Source organism: Eptatretus burgeri, chromosome 18 (assembly GCF_056783735.1).
Source record: "Eptatretus burgeri isolate ZD-2024b chromosome 18, Ebu_testis_v1, whole genome shotgun sequence".
Lineage (NCBI taxonomy): Eukaryota > Metazoa > Chordata > Myxini > Myxiniformes > Myxinidae > Eptatretus > Eptatretus burgeri.
In genome coordinates, this window is record NC_140978.1 from 9,231,235 (window position 1) to 9,254,527 (window position 23,293).

Consider the following 23,293-nt stretch of genomic DNA (forward strand, 5'->3'; position numbering starts at 1 on the left):
TGAAAGGAGAGGAAGTCTGCGATCCATGAGTGGAGATTGGTTTGGAGACCAAAGGAAGAGTTTGGTGAGCAGGGCGGGATGCCAGACCGCATTGAAAGCACGCGATATGTTGAGGGAGATGGCTCTGATCTCATGTCTGGCAATGAGGATTGTTTCCATTGTTGGAAAAACAAAAGTAGCATGTCCAGGGTAGAGTGACCTGGTCTGAATCCAAATTGATGATCGGAAATCAAGCCATTGGAGAAGAGGAAGGATTTAATGTCTGAAGCGATGATGGATTCCATAACCTTGCTGATGATTGGGAGAAGGCTGATTGGTCTGTAGTTGCAGGGATCTGTTTTTGCACCTTTTTATGCAGAGGGGTCATGTTTGCTGATTTCCAAGCAGATGGAAGACGACCTTGAGAAAATGAGAGGGTGAGCAAGAGCAGCAGAGCAGGTTTTTAGGACACGTGGGCTGATGCCGTCTGAACCGGTTGCAGAATCTGAGTCGAGGTTTGACGGCAAGCTCTCCACTTTGTCGGGAGAAAAGGACAGAGTCCAGGAACAGCTGGGTGTGACTGGGTAAGGTGGGTACAGAAAGCGATGGGTTTGGGAAACAAGATTTAGCTGCAAACACGGAGTTTAGGCATTCAGCCTTTTCACGTGCAGTGTCAGCTGTGGCCCTTTAAGGTAAGGGAAGGGATGGAGGGGGAACATGCACCAGCAACAGACTTAACTGGACGCCACCAGGATTTGTAGGAGGGAGACAGGTTTTTAAGAGTTCAGACTTGAGATTAGAAAGATGTTGTTTTCTGGCTCTTCTGAGGGTAGATACACACTTGTTTCGAGCTTTGTGGAAGGAACTGAGATTGCCTTCAGTTGGATTTACCTTCCATGAAGCGAAGGTAAGTTGTTTCAGGACAACTGCCTCGCCACAAGCTTCAGTGAACCATGGGTGGGAGGAAGGGTAGGACAACTGAAGATGAGAGGGGATAAATCTGTGCATGAGGGAGAGCAAGTTTCTTTGAAAGAATTCCCAGGACGAGTTGATGTTGGAGAAAGTAGCGATGAGACACCAGTCTAAAGTTTGAGGGCTGCTTGAAGACCCTGCCAGTCGGCCTGAGTTAAATGCCAGACACGACGGCGCTAAGGTGGTTCTCTAATAACAGCCAGAGAGATGTCTACTTTGACAAACACATGGTCAGAAGAACCGATTGGATCGGAGGAAGAACAGCAGGTATTTGCAGGAAATTGGTCAAAACGAAATCCAGAAAAGATGAAGCACTGTTGACTGAGATCTGGGTCGGGAAGTTGACAATTGAGTCAGTCCCAATGAATCGCAGAAGTCTTTTGCTGAAGTGCCATGTCAGGTGAGAGAGAGGTACCCACACCCAGCCAACTGGCATGACAACAAATGAAGTCACCACGTATGAGGAAGAGAGAGAGAGTTCGGATGAGAGGATAGGAGTTGGTCCATGTTTTCGGACAGTGAGGCGTAAATGGAGTCATCACTGTTTGGTGGATGGTACAACACATATAAACATGAGGTGGGGGTGGAGGGGAAGCCATAACCAGATGTATCCTTGGGGGTGTAGAGGAGTGAGAGCAGTGCTTGGAGAGTGAGGAAGAGGTTTTTTTTTTAATGAGAGCAACTCCAACGCCAGGCCAAAGCTCAGGTCTGTGGTACCGGAGGAGGAAGTAACCGGGGAGATACAAAGGAGTCAGAGACGTCTTGAAGGAGGAAAGTTTCTGTTAAGCAGATTATGTCTGGTTTGTCAGGGGAAGGGGAAGGTAGTCCGAGGGAGGAATGGGGGGTGGGGGGTGGGGGGGGGTTGGTATGGAGAATTGTTGACTGTGTGTGGGAAATTGCAAAAGAGCTGGGGGAGAAGTCCGGATGAGGAGGAGAAAAGGCTCGGTCGTGATGGGGTGAGGCACAGTGGGGAGTAATAAGAGAGGAGGCAGAGGGAGGTAGAAAAGTGGAGGAGTGAGAGAGGACAGGGGAAGGAGGCAGCTTTGTGGATGTGAAGGGGGGCAACTTTGAGAGGGGGAGATTGGAGGGAGAAGGGTGAGAGGGCAAAATTGAGGAGGAGCTTTTGAGAAAGGTGAGAGGGAAGCTTGGATGGGGAGGGGAAACGATGAGAGCAGGCACTGCCATGCGGCAGGAGGGTGAGGGGAGAGGAGAATGTTGAGACTTGGTAGTGGTATGGTGAAGAAGGGAGTGGGCAGTGGGAGGCACAATATTTAAGGGGTTGGGAAGAGGAGGAGGTGTGATGAGAGGAAGGAAGGCATGTTTGAGATGTTGAGGAGTGTACTGATTGAGAGTGAGATATCTGTTAGGTTAGAACGGAGCCCACAGATATTAGAACACCACGCAGTTTGGGACACCAGAGGAGGAGCTGTTAGGAAAGCGGAGGACAGTGAAGAGAGGCGGTAGGATTAGGGGCAAGATGGGAAGGATAAGGAGAGGGTATAACAGATGAGGTGTCAGGCGGAGGTACATTTAAGGAGGTGGGGTGAAATGACACTGAAGTTGGATAAAAAAAAAAAAGAATGATTGATGGAACCAGCAACATGCATTGCAAAGTGGGATTTTAATTTTTTTAAGTCAGAGATACATTTAAAAATGTTATTTGAGGGATGCAATCAAGGTGGATTAACGGAATGGAGAAACGAAACGTTGTAACAGTTGGACTTTTTCGACACGGGATGAAGGAAAGGTCGAATTGAAAAGTCTTTTCAAGAAGAAGAGTCGTGAATTATGATACAACACAGAGAACCAGACGTGTGAAGGAGGAAGTTGAAACATTTTAAAAGTTTTTTATATATATATATATATATATATATATATATATTAGGTGAAGAAAAGATTGTGAAGGTGTATGGTGAATGTGGGTCGACAAAAGTAGAAGGAAGAGGAGGGAAGAGAAGTCACGTGGTGACTCAGAAGGTAAGAAGGGAAAAGCCATAAAAAAATATTTTAAGACATGAAACAGAGGGTAGAGTTGGGAGGAATTGAAAAAGTGGAGAAATTGTGGTGGAAAGAAAACACAACTGAAGGTGGTAAGTGGCAAACACAAACGAGGAAATGACGAGGCCTCAAGGAACTCGATATGAAAAGTCCGACGAACACTCACAAATTGGCACGTTTAACAACAAAACCGAACGAGAAACACACAGTAAACCGGAGACAACAAAATAACAGCAAAAACGCGACAAAAAAACGACCGGGAAACTTATCTTCGAGTAAGTCGGCAGAGACCCTGAGGGACGCCACCGGAGCTCAAGAACAGGAACCGGAAGTGATGATGGTCTTTCAGTTTTGAGCGACGGCTGTTTCCTCCACTTAATCGTGGGGATGGCATCCTCTCCCAATCGTGGCGGATAACCACAAAATCTAGCCATCTCTGTCGTTTCATAACAGTGCTCTGTAAAATGTTCCGAGCACAAAAGCGAACATTTTGTAGGCCCGATCCACACGGGTATTTTGGACAAACCTCGTCCGATCTCTGGCAAACTTAGGGTCTTTCGACCTTTGGTGCGGCATGAAACCATCTCGGTTTGTATTACCACAACCACCAAGGACGAATCGACTTGGCATAGTTGTGGAAAATCGAAAAACATTTGCCATTTGATTTAAATTGTACCGCGATGTAACCCAAAGACAGTACGAATATGTCGGTTGACTCCCAGGTGTGACGTCATTTGCTTAACGTGAAGAAGATGGACTATTAATCACAAAATTACTTCCTTTATAAATCGCAAATCAGAAAAAGATGCATCATATCTATTTTGTAGGGCATCAAGGGATAGATGAGCATCGAGGTGATTTGAGCATTTGGGTTCCCCTTTAAAGCCTCACCTTGCTGAAACCCTCATCCTTATCTTGTTTAATTCCTCACCTTGCCCTCACTTTATTTAAACCCTCACATGCACCCTGTTTAAACCCTCATCATTATCCTGTTTAAACCCTCATCCTTATCTTGTTTAATTCCTCACCTTGCCCTCACTTTATTTAAACCCTCACATTTACCCTGTTTAAACCCTCACCATTATCCTGTTTAAACCCTCATCCTTATCTTGTTTAATTCCTCACCTTGTCCTCACTTTACTTAAACCCTCACATTTACCCTGTTTAAACCCTCACCATTATCCTATTTAAACCCTCATCCTTATCTTGTTTAATACCTCACCTTGCCCTCACTTTATTTAAACCCTCACATTTACCCTGTTTAGACCCTCACCATTATCCTGTTTAAACCCTCATCCTTATCTTGTTTAATTCCTCACCTTGCCCTCACTTTATTTAAACCCTTACACTTACCCTGTTTAAACCCTCACCATTATCCTGTTTAAACCCTCATCCTTATCTTGTTTAATTCCTCACCTTGCCCTCACTTTATTTAAACCCTCACATTTACCCTGTTTAAACCCTCACCATTATCCTGTTTAAACCCTCATCCTTATCTTGTTTAATTCCTCACCTTGCCCTCACTTTATTTAAACCCTTACACTTACCCTGTTTAAACCCTCACCATTATCCTGTTTAAACCCTCATCCTTATCTTGTTGAAATCCTCACCTTGTCCTCACTTTATTTAAACCCTCACATGTACCCTGTTTAAACCCTCACCATTATCCTGTTTAAACCCTCATCCTTATCTTGTTTAATTCCTCACCTTGCCCTCACTTTATTTAAACCCTTACACTTACCCTGTTTAAACCCTCACCATTATCCTGTTTAAACCCTCACATTTACCCTGTTTAAACCATCACCATTATCCTGTTTAAACCCTCATCCTTATCTTGTTGAAATCCTCACCTTGTCCTCACTTTATTTAAACCCTCACATGTACCCTGTTTAAACCCTCACCATTATCCTGTTTAAACCCTCATCCTTATCTTGTTTAATTCCTCACCTTGCCCTCACTTTATTTAAACCCTCACATTTACCCTGTTTAAAACCTCAACATTATCCCGTTTAAACCACTTTGGTTTGCCATTCTCTTGCTTGTCAGTTTTTTAAATCAAAACACTGTAGTTTTTTATTTATTTAAAATATCACATTGATTAAACCTTTTAAAGACATGAGAAACAACAGTGTGTACAGAATAACAGTACAAGTAAAACCCACGTTTCATCTTTTCTTGACACTTTTGTCCGCCTGGCTCCACCTCGTCCCGGTGTCCCATCACCTTCAGTTGCTCTCTTCCGTCCCTTCTTTATGAGCTGCGGTCCTTCCTCTCCACCCGGTGTTGCTCTTCCACGTCCTCGTGACACTTTTTTGGCCGGTGGCAGTGCCACGGCCTTTTCTCCATCCTGTGTTTCCACAGTCGCCCTTTTTCGACCGCGCCGACCTTGGCGGACTTGTACTTGCTGTGCTCCTGAGGGACTCTCCCTCTGGCTGTCCTGTGCCTCGACATCACCTTCCACAGTCTTTCTGCTTCGAACCTTATCACCGTCAGCCTGCAAGCCAACACGCGCACTCAGGCCTCCAAGGTTCACTGGTGGTTAAAGACTACACGCACCATGCGAGCATGCGTGTGCACTGCACAGACGTGGCATGCTTGGGAGATTAGCTTCGGAAAGTTGAACAGAAGATCACAGATATGACCGAGAGAAGGGCTCATTACGTTCAGAGTAGAAATGATGAAAAATATAAAAGGTACAAAACAAAAAGTGTGGTACCCTCAGCTGTTCTGTGTCATCTTTTCTCCTTTCGACTTTTCTCCCTGTAGGGTTAGTGGATTTCCCGGTAATGCTGTCGTCATTCTCACTGTGGTCAACAGAACTCTCTGAACCCTTTCGGTTCCTGGTTCAGCAAAGGAGGAGAAAAGGGATAATAGCACAATGTCATTAACCATGGTTGGGATTTTGCAAAGCCTGGTGTTGGCTAAGCGGTTAAGGTGGCTGGCTTCGGATCTTAAGGTCCTGAGTTTGAGCTCGTCACCCGTTGAATTAACAACATGTGGGGTTGACTCAGCCTGTTATCCTTCTGAGGTCGATGAAATGAGTACCGGTGTACTGGTAATAGGGGCATTGCATCAGCGGCACGGCCGCACCCTCAGTCAATGGTGCTACCTGCAGCCTTGTGCTGAATACGAAGGAGGAAGAGGAGGAGGGATTTTGTAAAAAAATAATTATGATTCAAGGGGGGAAAAAAAGGCAACGCTACGCATCCATTCTCACTTATTGTTGGTATATACCCTGAAAAAGAATGGGACACTTGGTGGCTTGCATCCACATTAGATCTGGAGAATTTTAGGATTTAACCATTTTATGAATGATCACATTTAAAAAAAAAAGGTGAGAATTTTATGATTGAACCCATAAAAAGTGAGTGTTTTATGATCAATGAAAGCTGTTAAATTTTGAAAATCTGAAGGATTGAATGCTTTTCAAAGGGAAATTACCCATCATAAAGTAATTAAATTGTTTGGCAGGGTGCTTAAACATTTGATGAACTCGGGGATAATTTATATTCGAAATGCAAAATTCAATAAATGTAGAAACGTGTGATTATTTCTACAATACGAAAATATAATTTGACACAAATTAGTTGATGGACATGCCTCTACCCTCGTTATATTTGATCTCATTGAAAGGTCACATGAAAAAAATAAAAAAAGGTTCCTTGAAAGAGAGAAAATAAATATCAGACATTTCTGACACGAGCTGTGGTCTGCAAACTTTTTTCAAAAGGTGTTCGACTTTTGATCTGTTGAACCCAAAATGGAATCGGTTCATCTTTGCATCACAGTCTATATTTGTGCCAAGTTTGGATGGAATTCCTCCAATGGTTCAAGAGTTAGCGTGGTCACTAAGAAAAACCGATAATGGACGGACAACACGGAAAAAAAAAACAGTGCCTCCGTCCGGCCTTCAGCTGCGGAGGCATAAAAACAGCTGTGCGACTCTTCCAATCAGAGCTTATTAAAGCAGATTATTCTCAAATTCATCAGTCTTCGAGCTCAAGGGAATACATTGTGGCTCGAATTTGAGTGAAAAGCCAAAAGTTTTTGATATGCAATGGAAGAGTAAACTGGTGAAAAACGATCACAGCCATGCATTTTCAAAAGTAACATGAACTGGCTTTATTGGAAAACTCGGATGCCAGGTGAGATCGGATTCAGAGGAAGAGTCTTACCTCTGCTTACTGCGAGCTGGAGAACTTGGCGCGGAGTTACTGCTCTCGTTGCTGAGGGTCTCCATGCGAGAAGACTTGCTCTGGGCTGGCTTCCCCGCAGTTGCCAATGGTTTGTTCACGGTTCCCAATACGTTCGGGGCTTTTGTCTGGACATGTGCATCGCAATCAAATTGCACCAAATTCAAGGCAATGTCAAGCATGACTGCTCGTGATTGTTGCATTAAAAACAAGACTAATGATTTACCTTTCCTGGAGAGATAGTGTTCTTTACCTCCTCAGTCAGGTAGTTTTTCGTGTTGGTAAAAGACTGCAAAATATACTTTCATGAAGAAATTGGCAATTAAAATAATGAACGTGTGCACACGCACGTCCATACACGCACGCGCGCGCACACACACACACACACACACACACACACACACACACACACACACACACACACGCACACACGCACACACACACACACACACACACACACACCTTGTCCGGCTGGGTGAAGAACTTGGTTGGCAGGACAGGGTTCTTTGGAGACTCCAAGCTGTATGTCGTACTCTTATTCATAATAACATGCAAGGCCACATCACACACTGTATAGAGTTTCTGTAAAGTCGTGGGGATGTGCAAGAAAGGTCATTGTTGTCATTTGGCTCATCCCAGAAAAATGACAAGATTGCCAAATTGCAGTATGTAATGAAAAAAATTCAATCAAGGAAATCGCTGCGTGAACTAAACAATTGCAGTTGGTTTTATGCATGGTTAGAAACTCGTTATCAGCACCTCTAAAAATGATGTCGTTATTCGTACGTTGTAGAAGTTATTCTTTCATTTTTAACTCAACCCATTACAGCAAAACTACCAACGAACACCCAAAGTGGTGTGGCTGTTCTTTCAGTTACACAACTTTTATTATTCAGTTTCACATTCATCGAGAAATAGTGGCCGATAAGATTAATCAGCCAAGAAAGAGGAATCTATTTCCAATTTATCGCAGAGTCTGTGGTGATCGTGTTCTGTTAGCACTTACGATTCCCTAAGCTCAACAAACACCTGCGTTTTACAATAAAAGTTGTTATGGATATGGCATGAGGAGTAAATTAAATTAACAGAGTTATTTCAAATGATATGTCAGAATTAGTGTGTTTTACGTCTTGAGAGAGAGAAAACGTGTCAGGTAAGTGTTTGGTATAGCCTTCATCTTCCCAACATGTTTTGTGTCTTGCCCTCATTTCCACTCCCTTACACAACCCTCACGCTTCCACATTATAATCAGTGATAGATGTGCTTTATCAGCCTGTGAGACGGTTTATCCTGGCAGAGACAGCGCCGCACCCTGTAATTTTCCACGGGTCACGACCCTCGTGGGCCGGGAGCACGTGGCAAGCAATACTTGTAAATTTTGCAGGCCTTGACTCGAATATTCTGCAGATATGCAGAGGTGGGGAATGGTAAACGTAGGGGGGGGGTGAGGAATTTCCATGTGGTGCCCTTGAGGGAGAAAATAAAACCGACTCGGTTTCCACAACGCGCGGGAGACCAGGATGATTCCCTGAAAGCTTGGAGGAAGACTCCAGATTGGTCCCTCTTCTGTGTCACTGCACTCCCCCCCCCCCCGGGTTGCAGCAACTCTGTTGTTGAGGAGGAGGACTCCAGAGGCGGATTGGATTGCTCTGGAGAAGGTTCGTGGCGCTCTATGGGTGGACCAGAAGAACATAAGATCTCAAGAGGACGTGCTGCTGAGATGCGGTTTTTCAGCACAAGACCCTCGTGTGCACAGCCTTGCTCTTGTTCTTCTCTTCTCTTCTCTCCACTTCTCCAGCCTGTTCTTCTTCTTCTTTTCTCTACACTTTCCCCAATAAATCATCCTGTTTGAAGAAATATCTGTGTGGTGATCGGACAAGCTCTGTAGCGCTGAGTAACTGGCATTCGCACCCTTCCCAGTCGTACTCAACTGCTCCTGGGTTCTGTGACTTATGCACCTGAAGGTGGAAAAGTTTCTGAGAACTCTCGACTCTGACTGCAACTGGACCGGACCGCATCAGCTCAAGTGTCCGAAAAACCTGCTCTGCTGCTCTTGCACTTCCTCTCTTTGCCCTTTTCACCTCGTCATTTACCATAGGTCATCTTCCATGTGTTTGGAAATCAGTCAACATCACGTCATTACAAAAAAGGTGCAAAAATGGATCTCCTTAACAACAGACCAATTAGCTGACTTCCAATCATCAGCAAGGCCATGGAATCCATCATCGCAATTGACATAAAATCATTCCTTTTTTTTCCAAACAGCCTCATCTCATCTCAGATCAATTATGATTCAGACCTGGTCACTCTACCTTGCACATGCTGCTTCCACTCTCCCAACAATGGATGGAGGCCTTCCCTATCAGACAAGCGATCAGGGCCAACTCTTTGGACATATCTCAAGCTTTCGATATCAGTCTGGCATCCGCCTTGCTCTCAAAACTATCTGCCTATGGAATCCAAGGCCAACTCCACTTTTGGATTACTGACTTCCTTCCATCTCATCGCCAACGTGTAGCTCTCAACGGAACCCTTTCTTCTGCTCTCCCTGTCAAGACTGGAGTTCCCCCAAGGCAGTATTCTAGGCCCCCATACTATTCTTAATCTTCATAAATAATCTCTCTGACTCTCTTGAAAATCCTCTTTATGTCTTTGCTGATGACTCCACTCTCTGCCATGAAATCTCTCATCCTTCTGACAGACAGACAGGCAGCAGCCTCCTCCCTCTCCCCAGATCACAAACTGGTCAGACACTTGGAATATATATATATATATATATATATATATATATATATATATATATATATATATATATATATATATATATATATATATATATATATATATGTCTCTGTCTACCCCCCCCCCACAAGTCCTCCCATCTACTTTCTCAACAACCCTCTCAAAGAAGTCCTTTCATTCAAGCTTCTGGGTCTCACTGTCTGCCATGTTCTTTCCTGGGAAAGCCACATTTTTAAACTGCCCTTCAAAGCCAGTTGCCGACTGGGCATCCTCCATCATGTAAAGTCCTTCTTTGGCACACCTGAGCTCCTATCCACCTAGAAGGCTTTCATCTGCAGCTTGGAGTACTGCTCTCCCCTCTGGACTACCTCCCCTGCCTTACATCTTGCTCACCTTGACGCCAAGCAAACCAAGGCTTTTTTTTTTCGTATACCATGTCAAGGCTCATAAGAGAGCTAGCACAACGCAAATCAAAGGGGGCATGAGACAAGAGGGGCGTGGGAAGGACAAAACTGAGGAACAGAGACATTAGGAGATCTGTGGAAGGGAGAGGGATGGGGTGGGGAACATGGGGTATACAAGATGGACATTACAGGGACTTTCAGGAGGGAAAGCAGGGAATTTGAAGGAGGTGGGTTTGGGGTGGCTTTCAAGATCATTGGGATCTCTCGTGATGAAGCGGAGTCTAAGGGCCTATCACTTTGTTATCGCTGACATGTTGGTAGTCTCTCAGTCTTCTTCCACCTCATTTCTGGTCTTGAACCCTCTGCCCTCTCCGTGCTTTAACCCCCCCCCCTCCCCGAGGGTATGTGCAGGATGCACGCAGCCCTTTCTCCTGCTCTTCCCTTTGAAATATTGTGTGCTCATCTGTTCTGTGTCCTCGTTCTTCCACGAGCCTTGACCATGTATAAACAAAAATAAAAATACACCCGTGCGGGAGTGACGGTCATCTCTGCGAGAAATAATAGGAGTCACAAACCGAGAGTTAACGAATACCAAGCACGAGAACGACCTTTACAAGCATGAGTTCCTGTTACTAGTATAGGGTGTAGTGTTCTCGGGTCAGGAGGGATTTTTGGCCAACTTTGAAGTCACGTGATGTGAAACCGAAAGCGAATATCGAAAATCCGGCCTGACAAAATTAAGATATTGTCCCATAGATTCATATGCCACAATCAAATTCAAGATAACTTAAGAAATGTAGGAGGAGATAGATTTTGAAAATCGTCATTTTGCAACTACATGAAGCAGTTTTCGCAAAATTAAAAGTCACGTGACGTGTACGTATTCAAAGATATCGGTATTCTTTCGAATGAACATGAAAGACAAGGTCAGCTGCTATGCAATGACACCATTCACTAACTTTTACCATGCCCAGTAGAGAATATATAGCCTCCTGAAGGTAGGGCAGTTTTTGCAAACTTTGAAGTCACATGACGCGAAAAAGAAAGCGAAATTCGAAAATCCGGCCCGACCAAATCTAGATATTGTCCCATAGATTCATATGCCACAATCAAATTCAAGATCGCTTGAGAAATGTAGGAGGAGATCGATTTTGAAAATCGTCATTTTCGCATTTTTTGCCAACTTTGAAGTCACGTGACATGAAAACGAAAGCGAATATCGAAAATCTGGCCTGACGAAATTTAGATATTGTCCCATAGATTCATATGCTACAATCAAATTCAAGATCGCTTGAGAAATGGCGGAGGAGATAGAATTTGAAAATCGTCATTTTCGCAACTTCAAAGGCCTCGTGACCTTGACCTTGACCTTCGGTGACCTTGAAAGTCATACCATCGTGTACGTCTCATCGACCTCTACCAGGATCACTTATGACCAGATCTCCCGCTTCAACTTCATTGTGAACGGACGGATGGACGGACGGACGGATCGAAGGACATCGACACCCATATTATTAGGTCATGCTCGAAGAGATGACCTAAAAAGAATTGGAACACAAACCTGTAATCAAGCAGTACTTTGGCTCTGAATGTGGCAAATTGTATGGAACCTCATCCCGATTACGCATGTTCAGAGGGGAGTAAAGTAATTTTTTTAGTCTCTCTGCTTGTCTGGCAGTCAAACAACATTGATAAACATTCCAAACAGGAAACGTAGTTTTTAGGGATGTCATAAAGGACACAAATAACAGGCACAAAAAAAACTAATTTAACGTGTTTTAACAAGGTGGTGTAAAGGACGGTGCATCAACAGCAGTAAACCTCTGAAAAAACAAATTTTCTTTTTTTTTTTTTGGTCAAAATAGTTGGACAAAATATATATGCTGTTTCATGTCCTGAAGGCAGAGTCACTGTGATATTCAGATACATATGGTGGTGCCTAGTGCTGTTTGTTTAGTGCAAAATGCAAAGCAACAGTTGAAAAGACCAGGTCCTTTTTCTCAACACTGAGTGGGGTAAGGTGTTTCATGGACTCTCGAAATCTGAAATTATTAAAATCAGGTTGTCCTATCATGATGAAAAGTGGTTAACACAAGCCTCAATGCCCTTCCTGTCTGAACTTGACGTAATGCACTTTGGCCAACAAAAAATGGGTCAGCAGCTTGAAAGAGAAAATGGCAATATGAGCACATTAGACTTGACGAAATATATTTTCCCTCATGTATTATACATCCTTCTGTTCAATAAACACTGACTTGACAAAGTTAGTCGTTGCGTTTTTGTTTTTATGCAGACACTAAAATAATGTTTAGAAATGATAAAATGTGTTCAAACTCACCTCGTTCATCTTAAAGTCGTCGGGTCCTTGAGTGTCTTTGGTCTGCTTGATGTTTTCAACCATCTTTCGGATGTATGCGTGGCTGTTGTTTTCATCTTTGGTCATGAGCACCTCCAAGACGAACCAGAGACACCTGACAGGGAAGATCATGTCACGTCCAAGCAATCAGCAATTTATCCATAGAATTTTGGTAACAAGTAACTGCAGCCCAACTTCAAAACCTTGACGAGATTTTTGGTTGTCAGGTTTGTGTTACAACGGCAATCCACCAATGTAGTGGCAAAATGTCAATGTTTTTGGAAAAGATTGTTATGCCAGTTGAGGGAGAACAATCACCGACACCAAGCAGCTCAACATCTTTTATACTGTTTCCGGATCTGATCTTTTTTTTACGGATAATGTTGCAGGATATGATAATCTTCCTCTTCTACAATGGCTTCATTTCCGATGATCAATTTGGTTTCAGAACAGGTCACTCTCCCCTTGTTTTGCTGCTTCTGCTCTCCTAACAATGGATGGAGATCCTCAATGCCAGACATTAAATCAGAGCCCTCTCCCGAGACATATCACGTGCCTTTGATACGGTCTGGCACCCTGCCCTGCTCACCAAACTCTCTTCCTATGGTATCCAAGGACATCTCCATTCATAGCTCGCAGACTTCTTCTCCTGTCACAGCCAACGTGTAGCCCGAAATGGAGTTCTCTCATCCCCTCTTCCTGTCCAGGCTGGAGTTCCCTCAAGGCAGCGTTCTGGGCCCTGTTATTTTTCTTTTTTTATCAATGATCTCTCTGACTCTCTGGAAAATCCTCTATCTCTTTGCTGATGACTCCGCCCTATGTCGTACCATCTGTCATCCCTCATATCGGCAAGCAGCAGCCGCATCGCTCTCTGCAGATCTGGATAAAATCACAAGCTGGTCCAACACGTGAAACGTCTTTCAATCCTGACAAATCTCACACTCTCACTTTGTCTCTCCGAAAAGAAGTCCTTTCATTCAAGCTTCTGGGTCTCACTATCTGCCATGATCTTTCCTGGGAAAGCCATATTTCCAACCTGGCCTCCAAAGCCAGTCACCGACTGGGCACCCTCCGCTGTGCAAAGTCCTTCCTTGGCACACCTGAGCTCCTGACCACATACAAAGCTTTCGTCCGCAGCCTGATGGAGTACTGCTCTCCCCTCTGAGCTGGTGCTCTCGCCTCTCATCTTTCTCGGCTTCACGCTGTGGAAACCAAGGCACTTCGGATCATTAGTATCTCCCGCGATGAGGCTAAGTCTTTTGGTCTCTCATTCTCTCACCGCAGGCAGGTTGGTGGTCTTTCTGTCTTCCACCATCTCCTCTCTGTCTGCGATATGCCCCCCCTCCCCCCATATTTCCACAGGACGCTCAAGGTCCACCAGCAACCCCCTTTTGGTAAAACTATCAAAATCAAGAATCACCGCTCACCTTCACTCTTTCATTCCTCTTTTTTCCCACCTTTGGAACAAACTTCCACACTCTTCAATCCCACTCTTCCCTACAGGTCTTCAAACAGCTGTTCACCACCATCTCTTATCTTCCCCCATCCCAAACCATGTCCTTTTCAACCTCCGCTAATCCACCCCAAACCCACCACCTTCAAATTCCCTGCTCTGCTTCCTGAAAGCTGCCATCGTCCAAGTACATGAAAGTCCCCGTAGTGTCCATTTGTTTACCCTGTGTACCCCACCCTATCCCTCTCCTTTCCACAAATCTCCTCATGTCTCTGTACCCACTGTTTTTTTCCTTCCCTCTCCCACCCCTCTTGTCTCCTGCTCCCCTTGTTGTACATTCTGTGTGTTAGCTCCCATTCGAGCCTCGACATTGTTTAAAAAAACAAAAAAATGGAAGGGCACTCGGTAGAGCACATACCTCTGCCACGCAATGCCTGATCCACGAGAACATATCGGGCCCAATACATTTTTGAAATATTATGCTACACAGTACCGATTTTGTCTATTTTGTCCTGATCTCTCAATAGTGAAGAATCACTTTAAAAAATAAATAAGTATCATATCTAGATCCGGATCTAAGCCTGGTGTTGGCGCAGTGGTTAGGGCAGCGGCTTGGGATCCAAAAGGTCCTGAGTTCAAACCCCGTTGAGCCACTGAATTAATACACCAGGGGGTTGACTCAGCCTGTCATCCTTCCGAGGTCGGCGAAATGAGTACCAGTTGTACTGGGCCGGTGTATGCCCCGGTTAAAATAGGTGTACCATATCCCTGTGTCGTAAGAGGCGACCAGGGTTGCGTCAGGAAGGGCATCCGGCGTAAAACATGTGCCAAATCACGATGCGCATCATACGGATGATCCGCTGTGGCGACCCCTAACGGGAGCAGCCGAAAGAAGAAGAAGATCTAGATCCGGATCTCCCAAAATCGAATGAATTCGTCCTTGTCACACACACCCAACACACCCATTGAGAGATAGGTTTAGCCCTATCTCTCAATGGTGAACGATCACTCAAAAAATTATCAGATCCAGATCCGGATCACTTCTTCACCATTGAGAGATGCGGAGGTTAAAAAAAAAGAAAAAAAAGTGACTTCACCATTGAGCGAAAGGGCTAAAAACAATGCATAACACGATATCGCAAAAGTTATGGATGAATTCAGACGAAACTTGCTGGACAGGTTGGGTGTGTGACAAGGACAAATCGATTCGATTTTGGTAAAGATCCGAATCTGGATACGAGAATCGTTTAATTTATTTAAGTGTTGCTTCACCATTGAGAGATGGGGCCAAAACGATATAAAGTATAGCATGATACTTAAAAAAGTTGTGGATGAGTTATGACAAAACGATGTGGATGAGTTGGTTGGATGACAAGAACAAGCCGATTTGATTCTGGTTCATATCTGAATCCAGATCTGGAGCCAATCAGTGGAATACAAAATATAACCTGTTCAGCCTGGCAGAGGTATGCGGTCTACCGGGCGTCATTATCGTTTTATTTTGCTGTCGAAACGCCTTTTGTACTTTGCGGCATAAAATAATTGTTTGTGGTTAAACCACATGCTGTGAATGGTGACTCCATTTGACGTTTTTGCCTACCATGCTTGGAATGAAAGGCAATCATGACATGAATCCTAACGAGCAATTATCAGTCTGAATAATTACAAATACTGTAGTAATACAATTAAACGTGTCTTTTGCAGCCTCACCATTCTTGAAAATAAAAAGTTACCACGTGGGACATTATCTGCATAAGGCAGGGATAGCATTCTTCACATTTCACTGCAGTTGAAGCTATGCAATGCACTTAAAAAAATGTCTCGATGGTAGCAGGACGCTTAGTAAATAGCACAAAATCGACACACAGACACTTGTGTCAATGTGAGGAAGCATATACACTTACTCCTTGATGTCTTTTAACTGATCCACGTCCTGCAGTTTTGTATAGTCTGGGTCGTGAGCTAGCAGGTGGATAGCATATGGAACAACATACTCTGGTAACAGAGAGATCAACTTGTCTGTTTGTAGGAAACACAGAAGAACAACAACAAACCATAAACAAAATTCACAAACCTTGTCAATCATTTCCTTCTGTTTAACTTTCCCAAACAATCGTCTTTGAAACTTTTTTCCAATTAACACTCGTCAAGCATGTACATTTCCAGGTTCATAGCATGCGTACCCCCTACTGTTGAGTGCTGCTTCAAGTACTCTCGGCGAAGTGTCACGTTCTTGACGAGACACTGTCGTGCATGGGCTCGCCGTTCCTTCACTGGATCTTTGGCAGTGAGTGCAAACACAGCCATATACTCAAGCGGCAGTCGCAGCTTGGTCAGAGCCTTGTGCAGCTTATGTGCGAAAATTTGCCGTACCTGAAAACATTCATCCTGTGCAAGGTGGAGGACAGACCATGGGGTTTGGAGAGTCGGCAATGTGTGGACACTGATAAACAAAAGGCAGAGTGGATAAGCACAAGTAGAAAGTTTGCCAAGCTAAGCCTATTTCCTGGTGGAACAGATAAATATAAGATTAGGTGTCATCTCAAAAAATGGATTATTCATTATTTACAGAGCCATGATTAATAAACACCTGAACTCCTGGCAACATCACCTGCAATGCCTGTAGTACTCAATCAACCATTGTACATTCAATGGGATTGATGGTAGCAAAAGTGTCATCTCTTTGTGAAATGTACAAGCAAGAGGCAGATTGCTGATCGAATGTGTTGACTGTTGGATTTGAAAAAAAATCCCGGCAATACTGACGTTTATAACGAGGGCGCATAGCTGGTATTGCTCCAAAATGATGATCTCATGGTAACAAGGCTCTTGTGAAAGTTTCAGCATAGCACAACCCGCTGCCAGCCTTAGGCGTGACATGTCTGATTTGCTACGGGTGGGAGTGCGCAGCAAAATAAAAATTATCACATTAGGTGGTTGTGGTACATTGCTCAGGATTATTGAAAGGCATTTATTCTGCATTGACAAGTGAGTACCGGGTCCAAGCCGACACAGACAAAATGCAATGTGTGTAAAGAGTGCCAAGACCTGCATTCGTACAAACATATGCATTTCAGCAATGCAAAACTGATCGATAATTCATTTCATTGATCGAGTTTTTTTGAGAAATATTCTGCTCAAAGAAATTCCATGTTTGTCTCAAAATGAGAAAATTTTGTCGCCATTTAACTTGAAGGTCTGCTTCCTGGCATTTGTACACTGGTCAGTGGTCATTCCACCTTTCCTTTTAACGTGGCCTTGCGCAGGCCATTCACTAATCCAAATGATAGGGAATGGCATGATGAAAACATTGAGAATATTTATGAACATCACCTGATCTTGCCCTGTTCAGTCAGGTCTCCATCACTATGGATGAGGGCACATAAAAGCCGCAGTGTTGAAGTTCCAGATTTGCTCTGGTTGTTCCGCATGCCCAACAGCCACCGGACCATAAGCTTAATGGCTTGGATCTAATAAATCAGCAAGAGAAAGAGAACAATTTAAAAGAGGAGAGCAAAGTCAACATGGTCCAATCGATGGTTGGTTTTCAATGTCATGAAAGTTATTTCGTGTTTGTATGCACTAACCTTTGCTTTTGTTTCAAAAGAAACCTCATCATCAGGTGTCCACAGTTTGACAGTCTTTTTCCCAGGAAACTGCAACGTGGAAATATTTCAGTTTTTAACGAAAGGTACCCAAATGCACAAAATAATGCGAAAGTTCAAGCAACATGCTACAAAAAAATGGTGCTACAAATCAAAAGCAACTGCAGCTAGCAATTGGGACAGGGTTGTCAAGAAAGGAGCCTTGCATGAATGAACCCCATAAACAACAAAACTACAGCCAATATGTAGGCTATGTACATATTAACTAAACAAATGGCAGAAGATTTTAATTGCAGCGTATGTATGTGCGTACACAAATCAAACCCCCTAATTTGACGAGGCAGCAGGGCACAGATCGAGTCTCATCACAGCACTTTCTGCACAACCTGTTCGCAACAAGTGTTGTCTGTCACACTAACACATTGTCTCTGCCCTGCTGATCACCAGTTAGGTTTGCAATCAGGAATAATAAATGAAACGAAAGGGTCACACTGACCCTACATGTGACATGGCATTGACGTTATGGCACATAAAGGCCACACGGACGCCATCCCAGTTCAGGGTGATGTGTCGACATAATTTATGTGCATGACGTCAGTGTCATGTCACATCTCGGGTCAAGTGTGCTCCTTTCGTTTAATATATATGTGTGTGTGTGTGTGTGTGTGTGTGTGTGTGTGTGTGTGTGTGTGTGTGTGTGTGTGTGTGTGTGTGTGTGTGTGTGTGTGTGTGTGTGTGTGTGTGTGTGTGTGTGTGTGTGAATATTCAAATAATAGGATTACTCTGCGATAACTTGCTTGTAAAACTGCTTGAGCATGCCAGCTTGTGTTGAAGCTGAGTGCACACACCTCTTGAATGAGACCCAAATTCTCAAAAGCTCAAAAGTGAGTTCACTATCACTTAGGACTTGGGTAATGCATTGCATGGAGGGCAAGCTATTCCCCCACCCTTCTTATTCTTATTCCATTTCCAAAGGTACAATTTAAATCTCAAATCCAAAAAGGTCATATCTCAGCCTATATTTCAGACTTAACGCTGAATTCAATCCATGCGCTCATGAGATACGGTGGTCATCAAATACACCACTTGATGCGTTGGCATTTGCATATAACCACATACTCTACTATGGTGCGGATACTTTTGTTTATAACCAATTATCTTTGGAGAAAATGGGGATGTCTGAATTGAGCACTCTGACAAACAAAAGCTTAAAAGTTTCATTAAAGCCATTGGTCTAGCATTTCATTGATTGGCCATGTTTAACTTAAGCCAAGCTTTCACATTATGTTACCTTGACTGAAGCATATTTTACACATTTCTGATGCTCTTCCTGCATTCTTTGGGTAATAAATGGAAATTTATCTAAAGTAACATGCAAGTGGTCATCCATGTTCTTAAAAGAACAGTGCTCCAAGAGCAAAAGGAGAAAAAAAAAATTGGGACCTTCTGGTGTTACATACATAAAATGAAGAGCACGGGAGAGGGATGTTGTAAATTCTGACTTTGAAGAAAAGAAAGAAAACAAGTATCAAACGAGAGGGGGAGCACTCGGGAGAGTGCAAAACCTCCGCCGCCAATACTGCTGGGTCACTCAAGTGAACCTTATATCTTATTCATTAAATATGATGTCAACAGTGCTGACAGAGTTATAGTTCTTTTCTCTAACAATCTTTTTTTTGGGGGAGGGGGGGGGGGGTTGGAAATCACTTAAAACATGGAGAAATGCAAAAAAAAAATTTTTTTTTTCTCTAACAATTTTTTTTTTGGGGGGGGGGACCAAGTCCAAAATCTAATGGCATGATCCTTGGACCATACCTAACCCCCCCACCAAGTTTCGTCAAAATCAGTCGAGGAGTTTTTCCGTAATACTGTTCACAAACAAACAAACAAACAAACAAACAAACAGAAAGGGGTGAAAACAGTAACCTCCGATCTTCGATGGCGGAGGTTAACAATCCACATCAAAGAAATAAAAAGGTAGCTCACCCTGTCATTCATGAGCAAGTCTTTTACGATGAAATTGGCCACCATAGCCTTCATTGGGCCAGCGAACTGCTCGGGTGCAAGAATGGCCATGTGGCCAATAGAAACGAGTGGAGCAATAAGCTGCTCAGGGTTGTTGGCATCCAGACTTTTGCTGAGAGGCTGCGAAAGGGAAGTACGAACGATAATGTGTGGTTCAGATAAAAAGTTATTGCCTTCGTCTATCTTAACAATTGTTGCACAAACACTAAAATATGCATTCATCATTGACAAAGTCGGCAATATAAAAGAGGGAGCAATTGCGAAATTCAATATCCACCTCAAAGATCTGTGCAAATTGTGTGTCCCTGTTAGAAAAGATCGTGTAGATGCAATGAACAGCATGCTTGGCTTGCTGTGGTGTTCCTTTCTTGGCCTTTTGCTGCAGTACAGGGATGAGGGCCCTGGAATAGAAAAAAAACAACAACAAAGCGGTGGAAAGGGAGTTGCAGGCAAAACCAGATGGCGCAAAACAAAAACAAAATAATGACAGTTATTGAAACCTTTTGCATATAAAGTTGCGGTTAACAACTACACAAAGAAAGTGTAAATGTATTTTCAGAATGCATAAAAATACCTTGCGTTAAGACAAAACCTTCTTGAATGAAATGAAAACTCACGATCGTATCTGCGGAAAGTCCGTTTCAATGCGCTGTCCGGTATTTCTGAAGATCTGTAAGGCTGCTTCGGACACTTTCTCGTCTTCCATCTTCAGGCAATGAAGCAATGACTCAAAGGTTTCAGCCGAATGGAATACCGCCGGATTGGTGAAGGAAAGGACCTGACAAAAAATGTGCAAAGACTGAGAACCAGTAGTCTATATATATATCCAGTACATTTCTTCCCGATGACTGTGTTGCAGATTTAATTTTTTAGATTGCGAGCTAACATCCTTACCTTCAGGAGCTCCAGGCCAGCTCTGATGGCGGTGTCGGAACTCACTCCCTCATCCTCATCATCCGCAGTACCATCAATGGACTTGTTTATTTGTTTTATCAATGCACTGCACAAGACATTTTTGTAAATGAAAACATGCAATATACAACTTCCAAACAAAACGTTACCTCTTCAAGAAGCCAATCTGAATATAAAGTACAAATGTCAGAATATAATGAGAATGCTCAAGGTGAGATCAAACAAACAAGCTTTTTCATTCATTAACACTGTGTTCACCACATGATAGGCTTATCAAAAAATGAAATAAGCTTTCCTTTCAGACATAAATAAAGCCAAACCAGACCCACAGTTACTATTAGCACCTTAAGCTGAGTGTTTAGTTTTGCATTCAACACAAAAATTCAATCACTGAGACACCTGTGGACTAACGTTAATTACAAGAACACGAGGAGACAACTAACAAGTGAACATGGTATGTGGGAACACTAACAGGCTTAACTGACGTGGTTATACATAAGGCAAAAATGTACACATTGTCTCCTTTTGCATTTCTTTCCCTATTTCCACTGAACAAAGTAGCTGCAATAAATACCTCAGTGTGTATGTATATGTATGTGTGTATATATATATATATATATATATATATATATATATATATATATATATATATATATATATATATATATATATATATATATATATATATTTATTGTTATGGCCATGGGTACTGAGTGTATTATGAGGAGGTTAATCGTTTCTCCTCAGGAGAACCGGACCTGGGGCCACCGCTCATAATTAGCTTCGTGGTACGGTGGATTGCTTAACAACCACAAATGCCAATCAGTTAACTACGAGTTGCAGTGTCCACCGTCTAATTTTCCATTTAACTCGAGGTCACATGGCCTCCTGACCGGGGAACGCGCCCTCAGCGTTGCACCAATCATATCTTGATTAGATCTTAAGTTATGCGGCTGAGCGTTTACTGCTGGTACACGCCATCTATGGAGGAGAGGAGGAGATTGGGACCATACTCTGTGCAGAGTGTCGATGCTGCTTAAGCAGTCTCCTTGGCTATTAGGCACAATTCTGGACGGGTCGCCACTCCGACACAGTACACCAGCATTCTGGCACTCATTTTGCCGACCTCGGAAGGATGACAGGTCGAGTTAACCCCACCTGGTATTAATTCAACAGCTGAGTGGGATTTGAACTCAGGACCCTCAGATCAAAAGCCCACTACCCTAACCATTAAGTCAACACCAGGCATACGCCAACTATGACAGGTTAATTCGTTTTGGAATTACCTCCCAGTCTATCTAGGTTCGGACAATGCTGGACCAATGAAAGGAAATGATAATTACGGACAGGTTGAAACATCAACAAGGAATTTATTAGAAAGAAAAATAAATAAACTGAAGGACTTTTTATTTCCTTGTCGATTAAATGGATGAATTCAAATCAATCAAATGTTCAATCAATGAAATTATCTCAAACAAATAAAGAATTCAACAAGCATTTTTAGAAAAACTGGACAAAGAGCAGATGTTTATCACTATGCCTAACTTAACAATTAAACACGAGACAAGGGTACCCAGCAGACCATTCAGGAGGAAAATGAAATCCAGTCTCAGCTTACCAAGGTTGAAGTCATCATGCGTAAATTAAAATAACCCAAAATGTGTGAGTGTGCCTTGGTCTACTTCTCCCAATCTCCACAGCTTGGCTCGTCTCCGCTACCAGCGCCCTGCCTCGCCGTGCACCCACCCACAAACAGGCTCAAACACCAATCGATGTCATGTCGTCACCCCCAGGAACCAGGAACGCCAAGAACCAGATACTCCGAGAGTCAGGTACACCAAGAACCAGGTACTCCGAGAGTCAGATACACCAAGAACCAGGTACCGAGCAGAACCAGCAGGAACAGTCCAACTGTCTCCAACCGTCAGGAGCTATCACCAACTGCGATCAGGATCTCTCACCAACTGCGATCAGGATCTCTCACCAACTGCGATCAGGATCTCTCACCAACTGCGATCAGGATCTCTCACCAACTGCGATCAGGATCTCTCACCAACTGCGATCAGGATCTCTCACCAACTGCGATCAGGATCTCTCACCAACTGCCATCAGGATCTCTCACCAACTGCCATCAGGATCTCTCACCAACTGCCATCAGGATCTCTCACCAACTGTCATCAGGATCTCTCACCAACTGCCATCAGGATCTCTCACCAACTGCCATCAGGATCTCTCACCAACTGCCATCAGGATCTCTCACCAACTGCCATCAGGATCTCTCACCAACTGCCATCAGGATCTCTCACCAACTGCCATCAGGATCTCTCACCAATTGCCATCAGGATCTCTCACCAACTGCCATCAGGATCTCTCACCAAATGCTATCAGGATCTCTCACCAAATGCGATCAGGATCTCTCACCAACTGCGATCAGGATCTCTCACCAAATGCGATCAGGATCTCTCACCAACTGCGATCAGGATCTCTCACCAACTGCGATCAGGATCTCTCACCAACTGCGATCAGGATCTCTCACCAAATGCGATCAGGATCTCTCACCAACTGAGATCAGGATCTCTCACCAACTGCGATCAGGATCTCTCACCAACTGAGATCAGGATCTCTGACCAACTGTCATCAGGATCTCTGATCAA

The 23,293-nt window shown here is 43.5% G+C and overlaps 1 protein-coding gene across 4 annotated transcripts in view; it reads right to left on the reverse strand.

Annotated features, from left to right (window-relative positions):
- Positions 1-23,293, reverse strand: part of LOC147008555 (sister chromatid cohesion protein PDS5 homolog B-like) — a 162,058-nt gene that overhangs the window by 5,137 nt on the left and 133,628 nt on the right. For all 4 annotated transcript variants that reach the window (XM_085864114.1, XM_085864116.1, XM_085864115.1 and 1 more), the window contains 15 exons: positions 20,622-20,727; positions 20,345-20,505; positions 20,005-20,128; positions 19,689-19,847; positions 17,685-17,753; positions 17,431-17,567; positions 16,864-16,987; positions 16,281-16,485; positions 16,002-16,116; positions 12,627-12,759; positions 7,605-7,724; positions 7,369-7,431; positions 7,125-7,270; positions 5,666-5,789; positions 5,112-5,443 (listed from right to left, as the gene is read on the reverse strand). In XM_085864114.1, coding sequence (XP_085720240.1) covers positions 5,112-5,443; positions 5,666-5,789; positions 7,125-7,270; positions 7,369-7,431; positions 7,605-7,724; positions 12,627-12,759; positions 16,002-16,116; positions 16,281-16,485; positions 16,864-16,987; positions 17,431-17,567; positions 17,685-17,753; positions 19,689-19,847; positions 20,005-20,128; positions 20,345-20,505; positions 20,622-20,727 — 2,118 coding nt within the window. The remainder of the gene's footprint in view (positions 1-5,111; positions 5,444-5,665; positions 5,790-7,124; positions 7,271-7,368; positions 7,432-7,604; positions 7,725-12,626; positions 12,760-16,001; positions 16,117-16,280; positions 16,486-16,863; positions 16,988-17,430; positions 17,568-17,684; positions 17,754-19,688; positions 19,848-20,004; positions 20,129-20,344; positions 20,506-20,621; positions 20,728-23,293) is intronic.